Source organism: Triturus cristatus, chromosome 11 (assembly GCF_964204655.1).
Source record: "Triturus cristatus chromosome 11, aTriCri1.1, whole genome shotgun sequence".
Taxonomy (NCBI): domain Eukaryota; kingdom Metazoa; phylum Chordata; class Amphibia; order Caudata; family Salamandridae; genus Triturus; species Triturus cristatus.
Window position 1 is genome coordinate 578,342,189 of NC_140594.1, and position 26,981 is coordinate 578,369,169.

General features: G+C 46.7%; 1 protein-coding gene across 1 annotated transcript in view; it reads right to left on the bottom strand.

Moving 5' to 3' along the window:
- BMP1 (bone morphogenetic protein 1) overlaps positions 1–26,981 on the bottom strand; it is a 475,212-nt gene that overhangs the window by 192,348 nt on the left and 255,883 nt on the right. Inside the window, exon 8 of the mRNA XM_085633801.1 lies at positions 13,480–13,595. Within this exon, the coding sequence (XP_085489927.1) occupies positions 13,480–13,595 (116 nt within the window). The remainder of the gene's footprint in view (positions 1–13,479; positions 13,596–26,981) is intronic.

Sequence of the window (26,981 nt, forward strand, 5' to 3'; positions counted from 1 at the left end):
ATGTTGCTAGGCATCCGTAATTATTTAAAAAAACAAAAAAAACAAGAGCTTAATTATAAATTGTATTTATATAGCGCTTACTACCCCTGACAAGGTGTCCAAGAGCTTTTCGACAAGTTGCACGCTACTACAGAACCCAAAAAGGATTAGTGGTGAATTAGTTTAGGGAAGTAGGAGTTAATGTGAGCGGTGTATATGCTAGTCTGTTAGTTGGATTGAAAAAGATAATGGAGGGACCTAAAAAATCTAATGTATCCACCAGAGAACATCAAAGCGGCCCTGCGGCCGCGAAAGTGATCAAACATCAAAGCGGCCGCGAACGTAAGGCGCGCGTGCATGCGCACATGCACTGTAGCTCTAGGCTGGCCATGGTAGCACTTTTTTGAGCCCCTGGATCAGGCGAGACCTAAAAAATCAAATACTCCTAGGGAATGGAAGACGAAGTAAACCTGAAATGTAAAAAGGGACTACATCGCAGACATTGTGCTAGAGTTTGTTGAAGATTCAAGCAGTGTTTTTTTGCCTGTAAAGTTAGGCAGGTGAATATCTGTCCAGGTAGTGAGCAGTTTCATAGTCAGTTTTATATTACAGACGGGTCTGAGACTTCCCGACTGGCAGGATGGAAAGCTAAATCTAAATGATTTTTAACAGGGGCCCATTTCACCTGCGCGGTGAGTGCTACGGCTCTGCTGCCGACCCCACATTCACCCTCAAGCCATTTCGAGATCTTACTGTCAAACAAGTCTACCAGCTCCTTGTAATCTGCCCCTGCACCCGCCATCTTTGCTACCCCTGGGAAGCCGGTGAGGAGTGGGGATTGAGCTGCTTCTACAGTGCCATGACGAGACCAAGCAGTTACTGCATGCAGCTCACGTAAGCGCGCTGCGCCTGGACAGGAGATATGCATGCGTATGGTGCGAGCAGGCATTGTAATAACGCCGCGAGCCGTACGCGTGCACATCGAATGTCTGGGCCGAAGCGCAAACAGACACCGTGAGTGTGCACATCGCCTGTCCAAGGGGGATAGTGCAGAAAACCCCTACGACTGTCACCACTTCCCGCTTACCTGCCAGTGTAAGCCGAGCGTGCCAAGAGGCCACCGGTGGTCGGGAGAGCCTTGAGCACTGTAGTGCACCACAGCTAGAGAAGGAGATGCCAGCTTTGCTGCTTTCAGCTCGGCCCCCAGTTCACACCGAGCATGCCAAGAATGGGTCGGGAGAGACTTAAGCCCCGGAGCAGGTGAAAGAGATGCCGGCATCCACCGCCAGACGGCCCGTTATCGCAAAAGTCAGGTAGGGGTCGTGAGCAAGGGGCAACAAAGCTGGAAAGCGGCCTGTGCGGGTAGATTGTGCTAGGTTCCACCGTATCGGGTGAGCCCCGAGGCATGCCTAGGTCGAGTGCATCCCGGAAGTGCTCCTCCTGCTTTCCTAATCCTGCAGAGCCTCCAGCCGTACACCGCTCATAGGAGAGAGGAGGACCAACCAATGCCCTACAGCAACTGACCATGTGGAATTCAGTGTGCTTGTGCCCCTTCCTGGCTTGTTACCCGTCTGACTTCGGTCAGCAAAGCCAGTTCGCTTGTGCTCGCTCTGCCGGCCCTTTCCCGATCGCCGGCGAAAGAAATAAAAGAGCAGATCACCAAACTCTTTTTTTTCAATATTTGATACTTTTAGTAAGAAGCGCAGCATGCCGTGCTGCTTATTAAAAGCACGAAATATTCAAAAATACAGTTTGCCGAGCTGATCAAAAAGCAAAATTGAAACCAATAAATATAACACTTAATTAACAAAGCCCTGTCTTGTCGAGTCTGCCGTAAGCTAAAGACACGCCGTGGGTGTGCACATCTTCTGTCCATGCAGGCAAGGCTGTACACGGCCCGACACGCGTGCACAGAATCACTCACCTGCCGGTCTCACCCAACTGCTTCAGCTGTATCTGGGTGAACTTTTCCGCAAGTCGGTCACTGCCCAGATAAAAGCATTTAACTTGGAGTTATCATGCGTGCGTACTGATAGACATTATGCTGAGAGACGTCCCATACGTAACTACTACAGAAAACTGCACAGGCGCATTGAGAAAGTGAAACTGCATGAGGCTTAAAAATGCAACAGGAGATGTGCACGCGTAGGGAGGATAGGAGATGTGCATGCGTACGGAGCACAGGAGATATGCGACCCGTACACGTGCACATCTCTTGTCCTCCGTACGCGTGCACATCTCCTGTCCCCCTTCGAGCCCAAGTCAACAACAATAGATCTCGCTAGCGAGCAGCGCAAGCGCTGCGTCGCTAGGCGAGACCTAAAAATCTACTGTAATATACACTCACCAACTATGACAAAGACCTTGACATAAAACCCATTCGGCTCCATGTCGATTAGTTGTTTTACATCTTCTTTATGCTGATTCTCAATTGAGCGATTAACATTCATTTTTTCCTCGGAAACCTCTCCATTAACATTGAACCTACTAGCAGAAAAAAAGTCTGAAACGGATATCATGTACTGGAGCATTGTGGGCCTGCTGTACATGCTGTAGAGTGTCATGCCAACTACATGTGAATCACATTTCAAATGCTCGGTGCATTAGCACTTTTTTCAGGACTCCTGGTAAAACGGACTCAATTAATTGTCCTTTATCTTTAACTTCTTGTTGTATTAAGGTTTTACTGTGTGACAATATAGGCATACTATAGAGGTCAAATCAAATGTTGATCTGGTTGACCAGGCATACTGCAGATGTTCCATTTTGTTGTTGATATTGTGGACTGTTGAACTACTTTTTGTTTGACTCTATATTTACCAATGTTCCACCTTGGATCACTTGGGTTGCGCCTTTGTTTTTTATCATGATGCAACATCTGGATCATCTTGCATGGTGCCATTTGTACTGGTAAGGTAGCCGTGGTCACCCTTTGCAAAGTATGTATCTCAAAGGATTCACATGCATTGCTTTCCTTCTGAAATGTGAGGCAAATACTACTACACTTTTGATGCTCACTTTATGCTGAATGGTAGGAGTTTGAAATGACAGTTGTTCAAGAGTTACCTAGAATCAAAAACATCTTGCACTTGTGATGCATTGTGATATGGAAGCACCCATCCTCAAATTACTTTACACCCTGAAGTTCCCTCCTCTAGTAAGTACATTACATCGTACACTAGTGCCATCATAAAGGTTTCAGTCAGAATGCACCTTGTAGATCCAAGACAGGAGTTCCAGTCTTCTTAAGGATAGGGAAGCAAACTTGCATAAGTGTTCTCTGGGACTTTTGCAATAGTGTCCTTTTCTAATAGACGATGCACTGCCTCTTAACAGGCCCTACGAAGAGCATCTTTATTTTCTTCTAATCAGTGTTGTTAACAATGGCCTCCTATGGAGCTGACATGAGTCCAGCATGTTTTTTTCTGATATTTTAAGGAAGATGGGTAATCTGTCCCCAACTAGGGCACTGCGATCAGCAGCTACATTTAAAGTAGAAGGTGCAGCACTACAGTTCACACTTCCTCCACCGCTTGTGCATTTAGCTCTCCTATGTGGCTGAACAGCAGGTATACCTGCAGGTTGGGCTCTACCCCTAAATGAATCTTTTGCATCAGTTTTCTTTTCCCCTTGTTGAATTTTGTTAATCTTCAACGGTATCTATGTATACCTATATACCCTTTGCTTAAAGCACAATTAGACAGAATCTTGATGACTCTCTTAGAAAAGATAGGTTTTCAGTGCATTATTGAATCACAAATACTGCACCATATTTCAGCAATTAATTTGTAAGTTGCTCTAGAAAACACTGGAATGTCAAGGGCTGGAGGCAAATGAAGTTTCCAAGTTCAGGTTCTGATTTTTCAGAGGTAAAGACAATTTCTTCTAGTAGCCACAGTGCCTTTTGTGATCTATATATATAGATATACATATATAGACGTATAGACACATAAAGACAGACACACACACACACACACACATATATATATATATATATATATATATATATATATATATATATATATATACACACACAAGAAAGGTGTTCGCAGGAATGTTCTCACACTGGAGAATCAGCCTGCAGCACGAACCCCTCCACGAAGTTGGAAAAGCAGGAGACAGGAGATAGGGATCCTTGAAGTCAACGAAGAATATTATAGCAGGTTGAAGATGAGAATAAAGGTTAATCCAATTTTTCAAAGAAAAGAGAGGGATAAACATACATAACATAAGGGTTGTAGAACCTGCACAACAATACTACGGCTGCGTTGGGCCACAGTGAAAGGAAGCAAGACCATCCTCAAATAGTGCAAAGACTGGAAAAAGAAATGACACCACAAATCTTATGACTCCAGTCATAACAGATTGAGAAAAAAGGAATAAGAAAATGATGCACTTCTGTCTTCGAACTTCAAGGTCGAACATGGAAACCTGGGCTAGTGTGATATTTTGTAAAGGCTTCTACAAGGCTTCAGTTCAGTGATAGCCCTCCGCCCTGCTATAAGGCCATAAAGCTGCTGGCATCAGTTACTTCTTTCAAAGATCTGAAATGGCGCACGCAGGGGGTGTCGAGAAGGAACTCGTGGTGACATATCTTCTTCCTTTAGACACGGGAGCACCCGGGTAGAACGTGATGTAGAGTGTGGGGGTTGTATGACGTGGGAGGTGGAGACGGTTACTGGGAAGGCTGGTCGGAGGCACAAACAGCTGCTGCTCTTACTGTGCCAGCATTGTACAATAAAGTACTTTCACTACTCATCTTGTGTGGAGATCGTGTTTACGAGAATGGCGACGAGGATGGGATTCGAACCCACGCATGCAAAGCACAATGGATTCTAGCAAGACTTATAACATAAGATAGCTTTTAAAGAACAAATGTAAATTTGAATGGTCAAATGAATGCCATTCATATCTATCAATAACGAAATGTGCACAGCTATACCTTTGCAGGGATTTGATCCGGCTTTGAAATCCATTGCCACAACTGATGCGAGTGGAAAAGGTATTGGTGCAGTTCTGACCCAGAGCTTTTGTCTCATGCTCAATTACAGCTACCGAAGAGAGATACTCCGTATTTGAGCGGGAGGCACTAGCATGCTTGTGGGGGGTAAAGCACTACAGGCCATTTATTTGGGGAAGTCATGTTTCGCTTAGGAGTGATCACAAGCCCCTTACCAAGGTGTTGTCTACCAAGGGGTTGTATAAGGCCTCACCCAGGTTGTAAAGATTATCTTTCAAGCTTCTGGGTTTTAAGTACACTGTCCAGTTCATGCCTGGTGTACGAAATAAAGTGGCAGATTTTTTTTTAGTAGGCTGCCTCTTCCTGTTACAGAGACAGGAGGAGGATATTGAGCAATTCAGAGTGGCTTCCTTGAATGAGGGAACAATGGTTATTCCACCACAAGAATGGAGTCAGGCGTAGGAAGAAGATCGAGAATTAACCGATGTTAAGACTTGGATTACTGGAGGTTGGCCCACGAAAAATTATATCCCTTCTGGATCGAAGGTGTTTTGGGAACTCAGGCACGAATTGTCTGTGGAGGATGATACAATTTTGAGAAATGGCAGAATTGTACCACCTGAAAGTCTGAGAAGTAGAATTGTGGATTTGTGTCATGAGGGACATTTAGGTATTACCAAAACGAAAAATTGCTTGAAGGAGTTGTATTGGTGGCCGGGTAAGGGACTCTCCATTGAAAGGAAAGTCCGGGAGTGCATTTAGTGCGACAACGCTGATAAGAGTAAAATTACCTTAAGAGCACCTTTATGTTCCATTAGTGCATCAAAGGTGCCCTGGGGAAAGTTAGATGTGGACATTACAGGCCCAATTTGGGATGGACCAGTGCAGAAGTATATTGTCCTTACTGTGGACCATTTTTCAAAGTGGCCAGAAGTTGAGGTGGTTGAACAAACCAATGCAAGTGCAATAGTGAAGTTCTTGGAGACGATGTTTCAAATGGAAGGTTTGCCCAAATTAGTGATTACTGATAACGATGCACAATTTGTGGCTGAAGCATTTGAGACGTTTTTGAAATTCAATGGAGTAAAACATAATACCACTTCTCTTTATCATCCGTCTAGAAACGGAGCTGTTGAACGTTTTAACTGATTGATAAAGGGAGCTATACAGTTAGCCAAATGTAATGGTTTGAAATAGGTAACTGAGTTATTTCGCACCATATGGGCATTCAGGTTAGCACCATGTGCTTCAACAGGACATAGTCCCTTCAAATTAATGAGAGGGAGGACTGCTTTCACGAAGGACAACATTGGGTGGATGCCGTGCGCTAGAAGAGTAAATTGGGATCCTGAAGTGGTGAAAGGACGCATTCATAAAGCCAAACAAGTATATAGAGATTATTATGATAACAAACACGGTTGCAAACCAGTGAAGTTGCATGTTGGAGATACTGTAAGGGTTAAGAGAACTGGAGTTTTAAGAAGTGGACAGAACAGGTTTCCAAGGCCACATAAGGTAAGCCAATTGTTTTGCAATGCTGCTTTGTTGAGCAACGGTAAGGTTTGTCATTTCAGCGCTTTGTCTGTGTGTGATAAAAGTGTGGTTAATGAAGAAAGGAAAGTTTGGAATGGATGCGATAGGTGGATGAAAGAGGAGGAGAAGGACATAATTTGGGATAACATCACGGATGAAGGGAGAGGAAGCATGGATGTTTCAGCAGGTAACTTGGCTCCTGAAGTTTGCAGAGCCAAGTCAGATCGTAGACTGGGTAGGTTGGGGAGAGCTGTGAAGAAACCTACTAGATTGTAAGATTATGTTTGTGAGTAGGTTTGTTATTTACATGTATCATTCACAGTTTAAAAAAAATAATTGTGTTTTAATTTGTGTTTTGTATTAAAGGAGGAGGATGGGTTACTATACAAAATTTAGAGTTTTAGAACTGTATGCAAATGCAACTTACTTATTAGAATTATTAGTACTGTATGCATGTCACTTATTATTTCCTTCTTTGTCTTTCAATATTTTCATTATTGAACTGAAAGGAGTTTATTCTTTTTTATATATAAAAGAGGGGGGATGTGTGGTGACATATATTTTCTCATTTAGACATGGGAGCATGCGGGTGCACGCGGGTAGACTAATGTAGAATGTGGTGGTTGTATGATGTCGGAGGTGGAGACGGTTACTGGGAAGGCCGGTCGGAGGCACAAGCACCTGCTGCTCTTACTGTGCCAGCATTGTACAATAAAGTACTTTCACTACTCCTCTTGTGTGGAGATCGTGTTTACGAGAGAACTCTCATCAGGACCCCTGAAGCGGAGCAGGACCTAACACCCTTGGAATGGAGGTAAGTGTTTGCCCCAAATGCCACCAAATCCGCTGTTACCAAGATAGTCCCACGGAAGCCATCTGCATGAAATGACACCACCTGAGGGAGTACGTGGGAGCAGACTGACCCCGGTTCGAAGAAGTTTGAAATGTTGAGTAACTGATGTCTTTGTATGCACAGTCCTGTAGCTGGCTGCCTCCTACGCCTTCAGTGCCTAGCTCTTCTTCATGCATTTATTGGATAATATTTGTCCTTCCTCATGTGACCAATTTATTTTCCCATCCTCTGGGTGTACTGTAAGAAATATTCCAGTGACCACCTCCCTCAAGGTCATTTTGGATTTTTGTGTTAAAGGCTGACGCAGAGTGTTGTAGTTTCGTTTTGCTTCCACTGAACTCAATATACAAAGCACTCGAAATTATTGTTCTGTATGAGAAAAGTTGAGGACTTCGGACTATGTCAGTAATAACCTGGAGCGAAGTGGTCACCGTAATTTTGTTCCAGCGACACATCTATCTAGCAAATTTATAGAACTTTCTACTGCCATTGTTAGTGCTGGTGTAAAATTTCTTGTCCTTTCCCGAGGGGTGTGAGGCCCTTGGGACTGGGTTTTGCTGATCTCCTTTGAGTTGTAGTTTCAAACAGTTTACCGGGTTCTGGGAGCTTCTGAATACAAATTGTGTGCTGTGGTAGGTACCTAGTCCTCTTTCTTTTCTGCACTTCCTGCTACCAGCCTGAATGTAACTGAATTAGGATACAAATTATTTGCAATCTCTAGAAACTCTGGCGGCATTGGCAGAAACAATATTTACTGTCTGACTTTGATCAAACATTTTTACTGAAAAGCATGCCTGTTGCAAGCTGTTCTACGTCTTTGATGCGTTATGAATCACTGCATAAAAAAGCGTTAGATCATTGGGCAGTGACAGCTTGGCTCGGTCAGGCATAATGTGGAAAATGTTATAACACGGTCTTACACATTAAGGGATTTGCATACTCGAATGGTTTGATATTGAAACAAATGCCCTTTGCATGACCTGGAAAAGCTGGGCTGCCACACAATATACATTTTGTTGTGTCCTGCCCTATTTTTACTATCCAGTCAGCTCAGAAATCTGCGAGTTCTCTGGTGGTTGCTCACATTTTTTGCTGTGCTGCTCAGCATAGCTAGGCTCTTCAAACATCAGGTCACAAGAAAGTGAACCCTCCAAATGTAAGTCACTCTCATCCAAGGGTTTGAGGTGACAGCGAATTAGAGTACAAGAGAACAGGCATTTTTACCTGTAGCCTAAGAAGAGCCTGTCTAGTGGTTCCAACTGTTAAACAGGTGACCAGTCTCCCAGGACTGAGGTCTCATTCTTATTTCCATGTGTGCGTTGTATCCTTGTGTTCAGAGTGTGTTTTAGTGGAGTTGCCTGGTTGGGGGGTCTCAGTTTGAACATCTCCTGCATGGCTGCACACACTGGTGTCTCACCTGCAAACAGAGTGCACATGACAACAACAAAACCTGCTTGTCAATGTCCTCTGGACCTCCACCCTAAAAGAGCCTCCTTTGTTGGGTGGGTGGAGAGAGAGTAGCATTGCCTTCCCTTCCCTTTGTGTAGTGCAGGTATCCAGCATCTAGAGTTTAAACCGCATCTTCTTCCTTTTCTCCTGTTGCTATCAGCTTGTACTGGTGGTCTTCACTTGGGCTCTCTCATTTGCTTGCTTCATATTTGATGCCTTTCCTTGTCCCTCCTGTGTTTGTCTCTCCCCTGGAGCATAGCCTCTTTACCATCTCTCTGAATGACCAGCTTCTATTTTTCTAATGCTCACATTTAGAGAATTACTTTTTAGGTCGAGCCTGGGCAACGCATGTGCTGCTCTGGGAGGCATGCTGTATAAGTTATTGACTTGGAGCTCCGCCCATCTTTTCAATTGGCTCCTGTTACTGTCCTTTCTAAATGCTTGCTGCTGATCTATTAATAGGCTTGTTAGTCCTTCCTTAGTAACGCCTTGTCTGCATTTGTAACCTCCCATAAGGACTGGATCTTTTACTTGTGTGGTTACATGATATGTTTATTTAGTCTGTGAGAACTATTTTCTTTCATTATTTTGTCCTACTCCAGACACCACGTGCTTTCCTGCAACGGCTGTGCACCTTTCTTTATTTTTCCAGCGCGGTCTGCTTTGAATAGAGCAGCAGCACTCCTTTCTTTATTTACTAAATGCTTTATTTATTTTTTAAAGCGCCCCACGCAGTGCTTTCACTTTAATATCAGCCAGGCACCTTTCTTTACACGAGCCGCATCTAAAGAAATGTGCGTGGCCGACAAATAAAGTGAAAGCGCGGCATGCGGAGCTTTTACAAAAAAAAATATTTGTCAACTTGGGAAAAAAAAATGTGTTTGTCAACTTAACAAACAAATGCTTTTTTTTTTTAGTAATAGAGCCCCATGCCGCACTTTCACTTTAATGTCGGCCATGCCAATTTCTTTAGACGCGGCTCGTTTCAGGAAAGGGGCGCGGCCGACATTAAAGTGAAAGTGCCGCATGGGCGCTTTGACAAACAAGCATTTGCAATGCAATAAATCTCGCATTTACGAGAATTTCATAAATACAAGACCTACTCAGTTGCGAATGCTTGTTTCCTTTTATTTTCAATACTCCATGAGAGTGCACGAGTTTTGTATCTTCCGACCCCTCACACTGTGTGCTCCCTGCTTGTCTGTAAAAGCACAGTAACAGGGATATTTTTGCAGGGCTTTGGGTGAAGTGCAGACTTTAAAGATTGTTTTTAGTTCATCTATGCCATTCCACATATTGCATGAAAGCAAAAGTTCTGGCACAAATAAGCTTTTATGGAGCTGGATGAAGCGCCATCTGCCTCCCTCATTCAGTTTGCGTCTGATGCAGATGGTGTACTTAGCATGACACTTATTCCGAAAGCCAATAATTCTGCTTCATTGACTACTACAGAGAACCAAATGGAAAGTAAATTAAGCCTTAGCAAGCATTTCCCTTTACATTCAGACACTTCCCTATTCTTTATAAATTGTGTCCAAAATTTCCAGAGTGAGTGAAAAGTATTAAAAAAATATACCATATCAATTATAAAGGCTGAAAACATTGAATTCAAAGTACAGTTTTGAGATACCATAAGATATCGATTTGCAATATTTTGAAATGCATTTACAGACAAACACTGACAAAGCCAATGGCCCAGCACTCACATTATCAAGGTGAGACTTATTGGCTTTGCCAATGCCTGCATTTAATTTTGTATGAACCTGGTTCCTCAACGTGATCTTACAACACTGGCCCAAACTAGGGATAACAAAGTGCCTAAATCTTGACAAGAGTCTTCTCCTTTAACAAAGAGTACAAGTTAAGACGAACTATAGCAATTGCATTACAATACAAGTATGGACTAGGGCAGGAAATTATCACATATCCTACCTATGAGCAAATAACTGTGTCACAGCATACATGACAGATTTTGTGATCACATGGAACATAAATTCTATTTCAGGCAAGCTGATGCTTCAGCAGACCTGGTGGATGGTGATTCTGGCACACAAAAAATAGGTTCCACGCAAAAAACGCTGAGGTAGTTCTCCGTTGTGGTCCCTTTTCCATTTCATTGATTATCAACAGCTACTCACTCACTTGTGTCGTCCCATTGCCAGGTCCAAACTGTTTTCAACGTTTTTGCCACCCTAGCCCTAACCACCCCTGATGCAGCTCTGTTGCTCTTCATACACTTGACCACTTGTATCCATGTCTTGATATCCAAGATGCAGCAACATAATTAGCCTCAACGTTATTTCCACACGCATTGTACAGAGAAGAACTCAATGTGCCAGAGGATGTCCTTAGAACTGGATACCACACTGTAGACGTTGATTCTGAAACTGGGCACAATACAACAGAAGTGGCCTTTAGAACTGGACAGGATATGCTAGATAACCTCTTACCAAATGTACACAACACCTCATATGTGGCACCCAGAACTGAATACAATATTCCAGATTAGGGTTGGCTTTACATTAAGCGATGACTGTATGGAAGAGTAATCAGGCACTACCACAAGGGGGCTCCAAATTGCAACAAAAGGCCTCAAACGTTAGTCTACTGCTAGGTGAGGTGAGGTCAAAATTGGCAACATTTTAGTTTGCCTCAGCTCTGAAAATCCTTGCCACAACACTTAAGATGCGACAACATGCCAGCAGTGGTCTCAGCAAAGGACACAATATGCAACATGTGGCCACCAGAACAGGATCCACACTCCAGATGTGGCCTTCACAACAGAACACAATACAACAGAAATTATATTTAAACAGTAGCCTTAAACACCAGGTATTGCAAAAGGGACACAATAACCATGGAGCATCAGGCATTTTAAATAATCCATATGGCTCTCCACACCAGGACAGTTCTCCAGATTAAGACTGTTTAACTGGACTAAACTCCAAATCTAGCTCTCAGAAAGTAAAAGAGAAGTCTTCCAGAACTGGGCAAAATACAATAAAGGTCAATGATAAATATTCCAAATGATGGAGCGAGAGACTAGTAAGAGGCAAAGGCACACTGGGAAGAGTACATTCTGCCATTCAGGTCACAAGATGTTGTGTGACTTCTCACTTAGTGTTACAATGCGATGGGCACCAACTACACCCATAGATTGTTTTCCGCTCAGATGTGAAAGGGGAAAGTGGAGTGTTGATAGTAAGTAGTAGGTATGCGCCCTGTGATTTGTATTGAAGTATAGATGTGTATTTATTGTGCAAAACATGCTATACCTGCCCATGTCCGAAGGTTACCAAGAGAAAAATGAAAAAGATGGAAAGTCTGCTATTGTATCGAACCAATTGCTTTTGTGTATAACAATGCCACCTCCATTTTTGGGAAGTCTGTGCTTGTAAAGGCGATAGTAGGATTTTGGTAGTGAGAGGGCATAATTAATCAAAAAGCTAAATTTTTTATTAAGTCTGCCCTCTCAATACCGTGCAAGTTCCTGAACATATATTGAGTAAGTTTGTTCAATTCAATGTCACTGGGGATGGTAATTAAGGTTAACATATTTCTCTCACGTCCTAGACTATGCGGGTGCTGATATACCTATAATGTTTATTTTCAGCACAACCAAAGGAACTGATCCGTCTCTGCAACATAGAAGCCTGTGGGCCCATCACTTTAAGAATCCCCACCAGATCCTTCTAGGTGGACTGAAGGGTAACCATTATTGCCTATCTTTGATTAATGAATTTCGGTTATTATTATTATTCTATTTTAAACCATCCCTAAGTGTCTCCCCTTGTCCTGATGAAGACCCTACTGTAAGGACTCGAATTACCTACACACACCCTTGGGGTTGAAACGTTGACGGTTTTACCAGTTTTCCATGTATAGATAACAACGATTTTTTCACGGTGTCACCAGAATATTATGGTTCTTATGTATGTTTAGCCTTGATAGTGGCTGGATCGGTCATCAATTGTTTTGATGTATGTATTGCACATTGCCCTTCCTTTTTCACCAACCTTCACCATTGCACATTCCCAACTCCCTTTCTGGAGCACCTCTTCACATTAATGCAGACAATCATGTTGTTATTGAATATGAATATTATGCGTTAAACACTAATAAATTGTGATTTTGATTTACTCAAAGGTGATATTGACTCCATGTTGAGGTTATTTTCAATGTGACCACTTCTTTTTGTACCGTACGCTACCCAGGTCCAGTGGATATTTGGGTTGCTCCATTGTTTTGTAACTCTATTTACCTGAGCAGGGGAGGTAGCCAACAGACACGGGTTTGAAGATGCCAGACAGAGAGAGAGTTTCAGCTGTATGTCAGGATGTGCTATGTATGCTGGCTAATATGCTGCATCTAGATGTCAATATATGCTGAAGAGCAGACAAGGGAGCCTTGACTAGACTGAAATGAGTGGGCAGTGCAGTTGGACTAAGTCAGACAGCCAAATAAAGAAGGGCTAGCAGAACTGGCTGCAGCAGGGACTTGGAGGTTGAGTTGCGACTGGAAGCAAACTACACCAGTCTGCAGAGGCACAGACAAGCTACTGATTCGGAGAATTGTAGACTGTTGTAGTCTCAACTGATGAAGAGGCTGTTTTCTCTTGCTAGAGTCCATTATTGTAGCAAAGATAAACTTCCAAGGAAAAGGAACATTGGATAAAGGAATCAAGTCATAGGGTGACATGCTGTACCTTCTCGCCCGGAGTCACGGACACTCTCCACACGCAGTGCACATAGGCGGAATATCCACCTGGGAATCCAGGAGATGAGAAGTTCCCCTGACTGTCCTGTAGAGTCTCACCGCAGGCTGCAAAAGAGAAAAGATTAGACAATGAAAGAGCTGCTTAGCAAAAACACCTGGTTACACTAAGATACAGGTGTGACTAACACGTCTTTAAGGTGAGGTACAAGAGTCAGGCCAAACCTTGCTATGATGAAAGGATCACTCTTGAGCCAGAAGATCATCAGGCATAGTCACTAATTATTTACTTTAACTCTTCACTCAAGCATGGACATCAACGATAGTCTAAACCGATTTAATTCAGGTCTCTTTTTCAAAAAACAAACAAGATGTACAAGTGGAATCCTCCACATCCTCGCCAGTTCCCATCTCCTGCAAAGTGCCGCATGATGTTACTTCTACATGTGGGGCAACAGGGAGTACTACTCAGCCAACAAGGCACTGCAATCCACCAATATGCTTACAACATCGAGCTATACTTTAAAGGGCCATCAGCAACAACATCCTGCCTAGACGGCATTCAAAACTGTATGTCTGAAGTGTATCTGAAACTCAACCCAACAAAGATTTAGGTCAGTTTCATAAAGGAGGAAACTTTGATCCCTTAATTCACAAATAAATAAACAACATGCATTTTAGATGGCTTCTCTCTGGGCACTCATCCTCCGCTGAATTCATGAGCCTCTTTTTGACATCGTGATATATCAAAAGAACATCAAGAGAGAAGCACAAATAGCATCATTAAAACTCACATTCTTGCACAAAATTAAGTTTTTCTTCTCCCTTATTAATTCTTTTTGGTCCACTACCTCGCTTTATCATACACTGACGGGGAAACACAGGAGTCTCTCTTCTCCTATTTATCTCATTGACACTAATCAAAGGCATTCTTCGTGAAGTGGCTCACCTAAACACCAACTAAAGAAAGTTCAAGCTCATCTCTTATCTTGTAAGAACTGCATTGCCTCTCTTTCATGGCTGAATCCACTACTGCATGCTCTTTAAGGAACTCCAAATGGGTAAAGCAAATTACATTTCTTCTAGTCAGAGTAGTGGAGAGAAACTAGTGCCTCCTTGACTATGCTCCTGCTTCATTTACTGCAAAATTATTAGGGGAATTTTGTAATCGAGTAACTTCTGAGCTACAGAATCTGGAAGTCAGTATAGGGTTTCTGAGGAAGAAATACAGTAGCACAAGTGGATGGGCCTATAAATTGCTCAGCAGATTCCCTGAGTGCCTCATAGGTTTGAAAATGTGCCTCTTAATTTCTCGAGAGAGCTGGTGATCACCACAACAGAACCACAGATGCCACAAAAGAACTGAGTATGGGCATCTTCTCTTCTGTAGGGATGAGACAGTCAGACTGGAGACAAAGTGGATTGTTACAAGGGCCAATGAAAAGAGCAAGTGGGAGACTTGTACACGGCAACGCTAAATCAAATCATGAAGCAGATAGGCACATCTTTACACGCTACCATTAGTTCACAGTCAGCAGTCTGCAACAGACTCGGTGTAATGTGATGACCTGTGCACATATTCAAACAATCATTTCAAAACAGTATATACTCTTCTTTATATTGCCAAATTATAAAAAGTAAGAACAGCACATATCAAAAGCATTATGAATCATATCCAGGCACCTTATTCTTCTAACTCCAGTCCTACAATATTTGGAGAAAGGGCAACTGTCCCCCAAATATTCCTGGAGGCTTATTACTATTCAAATTCCAGTCCTGGAACACTTGCGGAAAGTTGTAAGTTCTACAACAATTTTTAGGACAGGTTTAAAAGTAGTAATTTTGAATGGGAGAAAGCATGGAGTATCTGCTCTTCGCGGGCCGGCTACTGGCTCCATGCCTCAGCTGGGCATGTGTTCAATCCAGGCGGCACATCAAACCTTTACAAAGGAAAGGGCCATTTAGCTGCGCCAGTGAATCTGAGCAGCCCCCAGTTTAGTTTCCAAAGAGTCTCGCCTGACATCTTTTTTCTTGTAGCAGCAGCATGAAAATAAAACCAGGTCACTGGCCCACTATGCCATGAAAAACAGTTGTGTCATTTGCAATGTTTGTAAATTATGCTTCTGGTTTTGATGAAGTAGTGGACCAGCAAGAGCAGCTAATGGAGTTTCAGCAGAATGGGGGTGATGTGGTCATATTTCTTAGTGGTCATATTTCTTATTCCCCTGAATGAGACAAAGTCCATTGTAGGGTGCCTTACAATGGTTATTCCTTGATGTCTCATTGTGTCCAGTCCGACAAATCACAATTACTCGTATTTCCTCAGTAGATTTAATTTGTAAAGGTCTATGAATAAATAAATAAATGTGTGAGGTACTCAGCATTGTTAACACAAAGTCTGTTATGATGTTCTCTGGTTAGATTGAATAAGCAGCTAGCTACGTCATTATCATATAAAATATCTGTACTGCTGTCATAACTACACATTCACAATTGCTTTATACCTACTTGCTTTCTGAAATTTGTTTGAAAATGCACCATTTGTCCACTCTTTTTTCAAGATTTTCATGGGGAGAAGTCCCACCCCCCCCCCCCCCCGCCCACACCCCCCCCCCCGCCGAATGCCTCTTATGGCGGTCGAGCACACTCGCTTGCCACGGGGGGATCATTCCAAGCTTTCACGCCGCACCACTTTAAGATGTCAACAGCCGCCACGGCATGGACGGGATATGGGAGACAGACAGAAAACACAAGCACTCATTTGGAGTGCTTGAACACAAAGAAAGCAGTAGCTCCAAAAACAGGAGCAGTCAATGATCACAAGTACTTCGTTCATGCTCCAGGGGAGGGCCAAACACAGGGAGAGGACATGACGCCTACATGCTGTGACAAAGGAAATAAGAACGATGCTGAAGTAAATAAATGGTGAACTATGTGCAGGCTGTAAGCCCACTGTGTGTAAACAACAAATCTCACAAAGACAGCACATGCACTGTCTAGGTGGAACCAAAAAAAGAGTGCAAGTTGGATTGGGAAAACAGGCTTTTCAGCTGAGAGATGCCATTAAAATTCCACTGTGAGAATCCCTGAAAGAAAGCTACTCGAGTCAGTCGTAGATTCACCCAAAAAGGGGTCTACAGGTCAAAAACTAGTTTGATGCAAGGGGGAAAGCTCCAGGGGGAGGTGACGGGGGCATGGTCCTGGGCTTACACGATACTAATAATGTACTGGTGAGCAGTCTCCCAAAACGCACCCTTCCAACAGGTAGGCTAAGAACAAAAACGTTTTAGCAGTTGGGTCAATGGCTCAGTGGCCAGGACAAAGAACAGGGGGAGAGGGGTCATCCCTGCATGGACCCTGCTCAACTTAATTTTTATATAGTGCCTGCTGTTTAAATCCTATAGTTTTGTGCTGTGGTGAAATAAATTCCTGTTATACACTGATTTACTTCATCAACATTAGAAAAATGCCAGGTTGAGTGCCCCAGTTAGGGCTCAAAATGTGACATAAGGTTGCACACACAGTACTGCAATAGATACATCAATCTACTGAGCTATGATACTGGCTAAACAAAGATCTATAGGAAACAAAGAGTGAACAGAAGAGAAAGGAATATGCTGGCAGGAATCCTGGTGGGGTATATGAGAACCAGAAGTAAATCTGCCAAATGATTCAGGAATCAGCTTAGCTACAAGAGAAGAGACCTTCCTCTTCCATAGTACTCAAGAGGAAGGCCAGGCTTTTCTACAAAAGGCTGGTGGTGCTCATACTCAAGCAAAGCTTCTCTATGACAGAAGTGCCACTCCTACTACCTATGCACAGGAGACAGGGCAAGCTGCAAATGAAAGAAGAACCACTCCTGATGCCTGTGCTTAGTCAGAAGAGCCGTCCCTACTACCAGTACTCGAGAGTCAGTGCAAGCTTTTCTAAGGAAGAAGGCCCACTCCTAGTGCCAGTGCTCAGGAGTCAGGACAAGCCTCTCAATGACAGAAGAGCTGCTCCTGATGCTTGAGCTCAGAAGTCAGGCCACTCTTCTCTATGAGCCTGTCAGGATGCGTGCCACTCAAGTGTCAGTCCACGCTCTCCATGAAAGAAAGGTCATGCCTGACCAGTGCATTCATGTGTTATCCCAAGCTTCCCTATGAAAAAAGCAGTGGCAAAGCCAACAGTTCCGGCTTTAATGTACCAAAAAACGTACACAGTCATTCACACATGTTGTTCAGGATGCATTGTTTACACAAAGTTATTTATCACATTAAAGCCTGTTGTACTGGCTGTGCCAGTGCTCAGAAAAATTTGCCAGAAATATTGCATGTATATAGAAGAAAATTAACTAAATGTGAAAAACATAGTTGGGTTTATTTTTCAGATTTAGAATAATCCCTTGTGTGTTTAATGGAAACACTTCTTGGAAGGCGGATGATACATCGCCAGCTGATATCATGAGGCAATATGGGCAATACTCCTTTGGGCGGATCCAAACCAGAACTCACTATTTGCAAAAATATGTCATGCAGGCAGCTGCGCTGTCAAGCTAGATCTAAAAAGAAAATATTACCTTACCTAGATAAGCCATTATGACGAAAAATTAGATTAGTCACACACTATTTGGTGTGTTTGGTCATTTACTGACATACTACTTTGCGAGTTATTTAGAATATGTAAGAAGCTGTAAATAGTCCAGTGAATTATTTGGAAACAGGTGTTTTGTGCATTTAACACTCTTTTTGAAATAATAGAAAAGTACTGCATATCATGACTATTACTACTAGAACAAAAGCAAAAAGCTATTGCTCATTTCACACCAGTACTTGTGGAAAAAGGGACTGAAAAAATGCTTGCACATTTAGTTATAAATTTTCAGTATTGTCATGATCACTGGGTGGGGTAAGAGTATTAGTGAATTCTGGTAGAACAGCAAAACATCTGACATTCTGTACATGCCTATCAGTGGGGTGATGCTTATTTGCCCTAAATGTCAATGCAGCACAGGTCCACTGTACATAAACAGCAGGAAGCAGTCCTGAAAGTGTTTACAGTTGGGTTAGACACACCAAGAACCTTGATCTCAGGAAACTGGCTGCTCGTTGTGAGTCTGACCTACCCCCCTTCATATCACCACGGCCAACAACCTCACTGAACACTATTCCACGACCATATCCAACATTCTTGATGACCTTGCTCCGCTAAAACTAAAAAGAACCCAAATCAAAGATAGGAACCCGTGGTTCAACGGATCCCTCAACAATGAGAGGAGATACCTCAGGCAGACAGAACGAAACTGGAAACAGCACCTGTCAGCAGCCCATCTAAAACTTCTCCGCCAGTCCAGAAATGCCTACAGTAGGAAAATCCTCAACTCAAAAAAAGAATTCTTCAGAACAGAACTGGAGAACGCCAAGAACAGACGGCGCCAACTATTCGAATTGGTCAAACACCAATCTAACAAACTGGCAAAAACCTCCAAAGAAACCCCCGAATCTCTAATATCTTGCGAGGAATTTTCCTCCTTCTTCTCCGACAAAATCACTGCCCTAGGAAACAAACTTAGATTGCCACTTACTACCAAACCTCTCTGGCTCAGCCTCTTCTCTCCGCGCTGCCCCCCCCCGACATCACCCAAAACCAAGTGCACTGGTCCAATTTCAAATTTTATGACGAACATTCCGTCTGGAAAATTCTATCCTTCCTAAACCTGAACAACTACTTTAATGACCCTCTCCCCTCTAACTGCTTAGCCGCCGCCTCTCAGGCTATCATCCCTTCTTAGACTGCAATAATCCACGCCTCCCTCCTACAGGGATCGATACCTGACTCTCTTAAAGCTGGCCATGTCAAACCCATCTTAAAAAAACCTACGCTGGATCCTGCTTCACCTGATAACTATAGACCTATATCGAATATCCTACTCCTAGCTAAAGTTCTGGAGAAATGTGTGCAACAGCTGTTGAGCCAAACCATCACCAACTTCCACCTACTAGGCGACTTCCATTCCGGGTTCAGACCTGGTCAGAGCACTGAATCCACCCTCCTCCACATCGTGGATGATGCCCTTCAAGCCCTTGACCAAGGCAAAACCTGTCTCCTAATTCTCCTAGACCTATCCTCGGCTTTCGATATGGTCAACCACGAAGAACTTCTTGAACGCCTCAAAATCAGGATGGGACTGGATGGCCCTGTTCTTGAATGGTTTAGGTCCTTTCTCCAGAATCGTTTACAAAGATTCCTAATCAACGGTAACTTATCCACTCCCTCTCCGATCACGGTTGGAGTCCCTCAATGATCAACCATGTCCCCCACCCTCTTCAATCTCTACCTTGAACCGCTCGCAGAAGTGCTACGCACCGCCAATATCTCCTACCACATGTATGCCGACAACACCCAGATCTACATTAAAATCTCTTCTCCTGAGGACATTCTTTCCCTGAATAAGGCCTTGAAGTTGACTGTCCATTGGCTCACCTCTAACCAGCTCAAACTTAACGCAAAAAAAACCCAGAATTTCTTCTAATCTCCACACCTAAAACCAACCCTGACATCCAGGAATGGATCAAGGTGATCACAGCGTTAAACTGCCCACCAACCATAGTGGACTCTGCTAAATCCCTTGGACTAACCCTAGACTGCAGCTTCAATATGTGTGGCCACATCAACTCAATGGCCAAAAAAGCCAGATTTCACCTGAACTACCTAAGAAACCTTAAACCCTTCCTTGACACTCCAGACCTAAAAATGGCAATCCAGGCTCTAGTCAACTCCAGACTGGAATATGGATGCTCTACCCTCGCAGGTCTACCCAAGATCTCCCGGACAATTTTAAAAGCCTGCCTCAACGCTGCCGCCAGACTCCTAACAGGTTCAAAGAAATTCGACCCCATCTGTCCACACCTTAAAGCTCTGAACTGGCTTCCTCTCGAAGCCAGAATCCAACTTAAGCTGGCTTGCATCACTTACAAGGCTCTATACTCTAACTTACCTGCATTCCTCACCCAAAAACTCGTGGTATCCGGAGGAGCCAGAAACTCCTGGTCCGCCAGAGACCTCTTGCTCCAACCAGCACGCTTGCGGGAAAAAAAACCTTACGATCGGGCCTCCTCTGGGGCCGCACCAAGAATATGGAAATTACTCCCGCCCGCCATTAGAAGAATTCCGCCTCTGGCACAATTTAAAACGGAGGCCAAAACATTCCTAATGGGCAAATTCCTCTCTTAACGCTTGCATTCAATCACCTTAGCGACTTTGTTCTACCTTCTGTTATGGCCTCCCCATGGTGTTCCGGACTATATCTACCCGGCACCTCTGGGCATCCCACACGGGATTCGAGACCGCCTGTTTCTTATAAAATGTATCTACCTGTGTTTATCCCAAATGAATCCACCTGTTTTTATCCCAAATGTATACACCCCTCCTAAGTCTTTTGTATACTACTTGTCAATCCTGTAAAGCGCTCTTATACCCTTACGGGTCTAGTTCGCGCTTTATAATACACAAATAAATAAAATAAATAAAAACAGTGATGCCCTAACAATGTTTTTCTCTTTTTGGGGCTCTTTTCGGTGCTGCTCAACATCACTAAGGGCCTTATAACAACACTGCTGATATCACCCTATAATTCCTGCCCACAGATCCAGATACCGGAGGAACTGGTAACTCTGAAGAGAGATTGGGGATAGAAATAACAAGGATCACAAGTGGGACCCTAAGGTTCAACTTATTATCCGAGGAATCAGAAATTTGATACGCAATTCATCCCAGTATTTTGCCCTTAGACTCTCCCTGCCTCCAATAGGCAAAGTCCCTCAATTTAGCATTAAGGGGAATTAAGGGGTTTTTAGGGCTCAGGAACGGGTAGCTTTAAGTGGCAGTAAGGCTTTTTTGAATTCAAGGAAGGGTAGAGTTAAAGAGGTATCAAGAGGGGGCGTGGCCAAGATGGCGGCGAGGTGAGACGCATCTCTCTGTCTCTCCCTCGCACGCCCGAGAAAAGCGCCGAAACGGGACCGATTGCCTCCCCCGTTTCCGGCACATAGCACCGCCAGTGACGCCCGAGAGCGAGGCGTGCCTGTCGATACCCCGCAAGCGCTCCCTTGAGCAGTGGTGACCTTCCAGCGGCGGGGGAAGTCGACGGCCAGCCGCGGCCTAGGGACGAGCGTCGCAGCCCCGGCCTAAAGTGAAGAGAAATCGGCGGGGGTGAGCGACCCCCGTGGCAGTTCCGCCGGCGCATAGACGCACTGCCGACCCTCCGGGGCCGAGAGGACTCGGGGCCGCACCTCAGCGGGCACAGCGACGGGGCGTCCGCGACAGCAGCACAGACCCGGAGGACACAGGGGCGGCTGGAAATCAGGAAGGCCTGTGGCCTAGCAGGGCACGGCGCGGCGCCGGCCTGGACTGGTGAAGAGACTGCTGAGGCGCCCACAGACGGGGACAGCGGCCACGCACCCACATTAGAGCGGGGGGCCTGTCTGGCTGGTGGACATCCGGGGTGAGGGGGGGGCCTGTCTGGCTGGTCAACGCCTGCACACGACAGCGGATCAAGGCCTGGAGGTGGGAGAGCCGGCGGCAGAGAGCCCGCAGTCGATAGCGGGGGTGCCGGGGTGACTGCAGGCCCCCAGAGGTGAGAAGGCTTATTGTCCGCAATCCACAGAGGCAGCGGCCCACGACAATCGAGCCACCGGCGCGAGGAAGGGCCGGGAGGCGCCCGGCGGGCGGGGGACGGAGCGGACAGGCCCCACGGACAAGACTGCGGGACTGGGGAGGGCGGGGGCTACCGCCGTGTCACCCCACAACAGGTGGGAGAGCCCCCAGGAAGCAGAGAGCGGTAGCGGAAGATACCTGTCCCCCAACAGCGGCTGCACAGGAGAGAGGCACAGAGGGCCACGGACACTGATACTGGGACAGGTTCTTCAAGCGGAGGGGGATACTGGCGCCGACCACGAGGGTGGGCCATACATCTCTCTAGAGGCGGACGGGGCCTGCGGCGGGTAGGAAGCCGCAGAGAACAGACTCCGGGGGCCTACCTGGCCGGTTTGCGGCCCGATTCCTGGTGCCACGCTTAGAGAGACAACACAGCGGTGAGCCCAACCAAACGATGGCAACCCTGAGGGGTAAAGGCAAAGACAAGACCCAGAGCAAGTCGCTGCAGGAGCTGTTTGCCAAGACCCAAGGGGGGGCGACGGCGGCGGCTCCCGAAACTCGGACGACCGCGTCTGACGTGATGCAGTCGAAGGGGACCGGGGACGACGGAACGGAACCGATCACCAAGGCATTCCTACTGTCGCTGTTCGCAGAGCAGCGGGAGGAACTCAAAGGCATGAGGCAGGAACTCGCGGCGGAGCTACGGGAGGTACGGAGGGACCTGGATGGTCTGGGAGAGAGAGTACAAGCGGTAGAGGACAGGGCAGATGCACAAGACACGGAGCTCTCCCTGGTACACCAGGATCTTCTACGGCTCCACGACCAACAGGTGGACATTCAAACCCACCTGGAAGACTTGGAGAACAGGTCGAGGCGGCACAACATTCGCATCCGGGGGGTGAAACGGAACGCCGAAGCGGGGGACATCTTCGCCTTCACGCGAGAGCTCTTTAACCAGATCCTGGGGAGGCCGGCTGGCACTGCGCTCATCCTGGACAGGGCCCATCGGGTGGGCCCCCAGCGCCCGCACAATGCCCTACCTGCCGACATTTTGGTCTGTCTCCAGGACTACAACACTAAGGAGGAGATCCTCTGTAAGGCCAGGACACAACACCCCATCGCCTTTCAAGGTCATCTCCCGGTGCTCTATCAGGATCTATCCGCACTGACCCTACAAAAACGCAGAACCTTTCGCCCTGTCACGGACGTCCTCCGTCAACGCGACATTAAATACTCCTGGGGCCACCCGTTTCGTCTTATCTTCCGGCACAATGACCGGCTGTATTAGCTTCGCTCCCTGACGGAGGCGTGCGAGCTGTTGGACATTGACTGCCCGAAGGAGGAGGAGGATGGACAGGCAACGAGTTCTCAGAGAGTCAGCGGCCCAGGCTCAGGCTGGAGCCAACTGAAGCAGCGACATAGGGGTGCCAGACGACGGAGGCCGCCCCCCGAGGAGAACGCCCAGGGACGTCAAGATGCCATATCCTCGGTGGCAGAATCGCTGGCTCAGAAGGGCGAAGCCCCTTGAGGGCGACTACCTGAGGGAAGTGATAATGTAGTTCCTTTTTCGTTTAAAATGCCTCTAAGCTCGTTGGGGCTGTGCTGGTGGGTGGGCGGGGGAGAGGGGACAATTTGGTACGCCACGTTACCCTCATTGACTTTGGACATTCTGATCTTCCTTGGAAGATGGACTCTTGGTTCGCTTAACAATGTTGGGGAGGGGGAGGGAGGACTCACGGGGCTAGTTGGGGTTTCATTCTTTTCTATTTCCTTCCCTCCTTTCTCTTCTCTTTCCTGTGTCGGGTTCGAAGGGCGGTGGTTGGACGGCTTGGGCACACTTCGGCCACCACAGGGATGCATATCACAAGCTAGCGTTCGCTGACAGGTGGGAATGCCTCCAATAACACTTAAGATCCTTACGCTCAATGTCTGGGGCCTGAACAATCCAATTAAACGTAGATCCATAATCTCCCTTCTTGCACAGTCAGGGGCGGAGCTATGCCTGCTCCAAGAAACGCATTTACTTACGAAAGACACACACCGGCTGCAGTCCAGGTCATTCCCCATACAGTTCTTTTCCTGTGACTCCACAAAACGGGCGGGGGTGGCGATACTTCTCGCACCGAAGTTCAAAGGGCTCTCGATGTGTAAAGTGGCAGAGATTAAGGGCAGGCTGCTGGTTTACCAATTCCATATGGGAGATTACACATTCACAGCAGGCACGATTTACGCACCCAATGACAGACCAGAACACTTCCTCCATACGGCACTGACGGAATTTTCGGCCTCCCCGGACCGGAGGTTACTACTCGGGGGTGACCTCAACCTGGTCTTCGACAACGTGATGGACCGTTCTGCTCACCGCACGGGGCAGGTAGGCGCTCCATCACAGACGGGTCACACGGCGCTGCAGGAATTAGATATGGTGGATCTCTGGCGGTTATACAATCCCTCGGCCCGGGAGTATACGCACACTTCAGGTGCGCATGGCACATATGCGCGCCTGGACTACTTTCTGGCCACCCGAGCACTCGGTCGGGAGACCTCGGAGGTGGAGATCTTAGCGGCATCCCTCTCTGATCATGCAGCGGTGGTTATGACGCTGACGCTCCCGCCCACGGGCAGGAGGAAGCACCAATGGCGGTTGCGGGATACACTCCTGCTTCGCCCTGTGGTGGTCAGAAAGCTACAAGGGGTCATTGAAGAATACCTTCGATTCAATGACAACGGAGACACAGCCCTACCCACGTGTTGGCTTGCTCTGAAGGCGGTGGTTAGGGGTGCCATAATAGCCCTCTCCGCGGCAGAAAACAAAGAAAGACAGGTGAAACGCATGGAGCTCTCGCAGAAAGTCAGGGAACTAGAATGTATGCATAGCCGTACGGGGGCTCCGAGGGTCTGGCGGCTGTTAAAAACACAGAGAGCGCAGTTGGAAGCGCTGGACCGCGACAGGGCAGAGTATGCAGCACTACACCTCCGGCATAGCTACTATGTGGGAGGTGATAAATGTGGTAGCCTCTTGGCCCGCTGCCTGAGGGAGAGCAGACAGAGAGGGCGTCAAGGCGATAGAGGACTCCCACGGGGTCCTGCAAACAGACGACGGGGAGATTGCCGCAACGTTTCGGGATTTTTACGCCCGGCTCTATGACGAGCAGCCACTCGACGGTGGCGGGCTAGACGCGTATTTGGAACAAGCACGGGTGGAAGGCCTTTCAACACCCCAGGCAGAGCTGCTGGAATCGCCGATCCGGCCGGAGGAGGTGATTTCGGCCATCTCGAGGCTCAAAGTAGGCAAGTCCCCGGGCCCCGACGGCTTTACGGCTACGTTCTATAAGCACTTCTGCCCATTGGTCACCCCCATACTCACACGACTCTTCAATTCGTTTAACACGTTCGGGGAGATGCCCCCTTCTTTGCTGGACGCCGCAATAGTGGTGATCCCCAAACCCGGGAAAGATAGCAAACAGTGCGGTTCCTACCGACCGATTTCCCTCCTAAACGTGGACCTCAAGTTGTACACGGGGATCTTGGCGGCCCGTATTGCGCCGCACCTGCCGAACCTCATAGATCCGGATCAGGCACTGGCCCTATCTCGAAGCGGTCCTGCAACGGTTCGGCCTGCAGGACAAAATGAGGGCACGAATACTCAACTGCTACCGTGATCTCCATGCTTCGGTCCGAGTTAATGGCCACACATCTGCGCCATTTCGGATCTCCCGGGGCACTAGGCAGGGTTGCCCCCTCTCCCCGTTGCTCTTCGCAACGTACATGGAACCCCTAGCACAGCACATACGACAAAACGGGCGGATCACCGGTATTCGTTTCGGGGGTGGACACCCACACGATTTGCCTCTATGCCGATGATGTCCTATTGACCTTCAGAGAGCCCTTAACGTCCCTGGGAGCGATCCTGGAGGAACTCACCGCGTTCGGGGACGTATCGGGCTTCAAAGTTAACATTGCTAAATCAGTGGCGCTCTCCCTTTCTCTCACACCGGGAGCGGTGGCAGACCTACGTGCAAAATATCCGGTCCCCTGGACAACGGGACCAGTCCCCTACCTCGGGGTGCAGCTGACTCCCACGATCCCGAGCATTCGGACCCTGAACTACGACCGTCTTCATTCCACCATTAAAACGGATCTCCATCGCTGGCGACGTCTGCCGCTCTCGTGGCTTGGGCGGGTGGCGGCCATCAAAATGACGATACTGCCTAAGATTCTGTACGTGTTCCACACGCTCCCCATATACCCACCGAAGGGCTGGATCAAAAAGGTCCAATCCGAATTAGCACAATTCATTTGGCAAGGCAGGAAACGGCGTCTCAAACGCCAGATTAGTTCTCTCCCGCCGGAATACGGTGGCATTGGAGTCCCCGAAATAATGCTCTACTTCCAAGCCGCTCAGCTACGCTACCTGGCGGAATGGATGAGGCCCGAATCCGAAAAACATTGGCTGTTCCAGGACCAAGCCGTGGCAGGGACACCCCTGGCCACAATCCCGTTTCTACGACGGGAACAGCGGCCACCTAACCTATATGCCTCGTGGGTGACCCAGGCAACAGTACGGATCTGGGACCAGACCGGTGAGAGACAAGAACTGACGTCATTCCCCTCACCACTAACCCCTCTGTTCGGAAATTCCGATTTCCCTCCAGGGCTCCCGGAGTCCACTTTCCCGGGTTGGCGATACTCCAGCTGCAGAGCACTAGGGGTCCTGTATAATGAAGGCAGGTTCAACCCCCTGGCACAGTTGGCAGCTGACTATGGAATTCCGGCCTAGGACCTGATCGGGTACTTGCAGGTTAAACACTGGGCCACACAGCCACGGGAGAAACGCGCAGCGCAACGCCGGCTCACACCGTT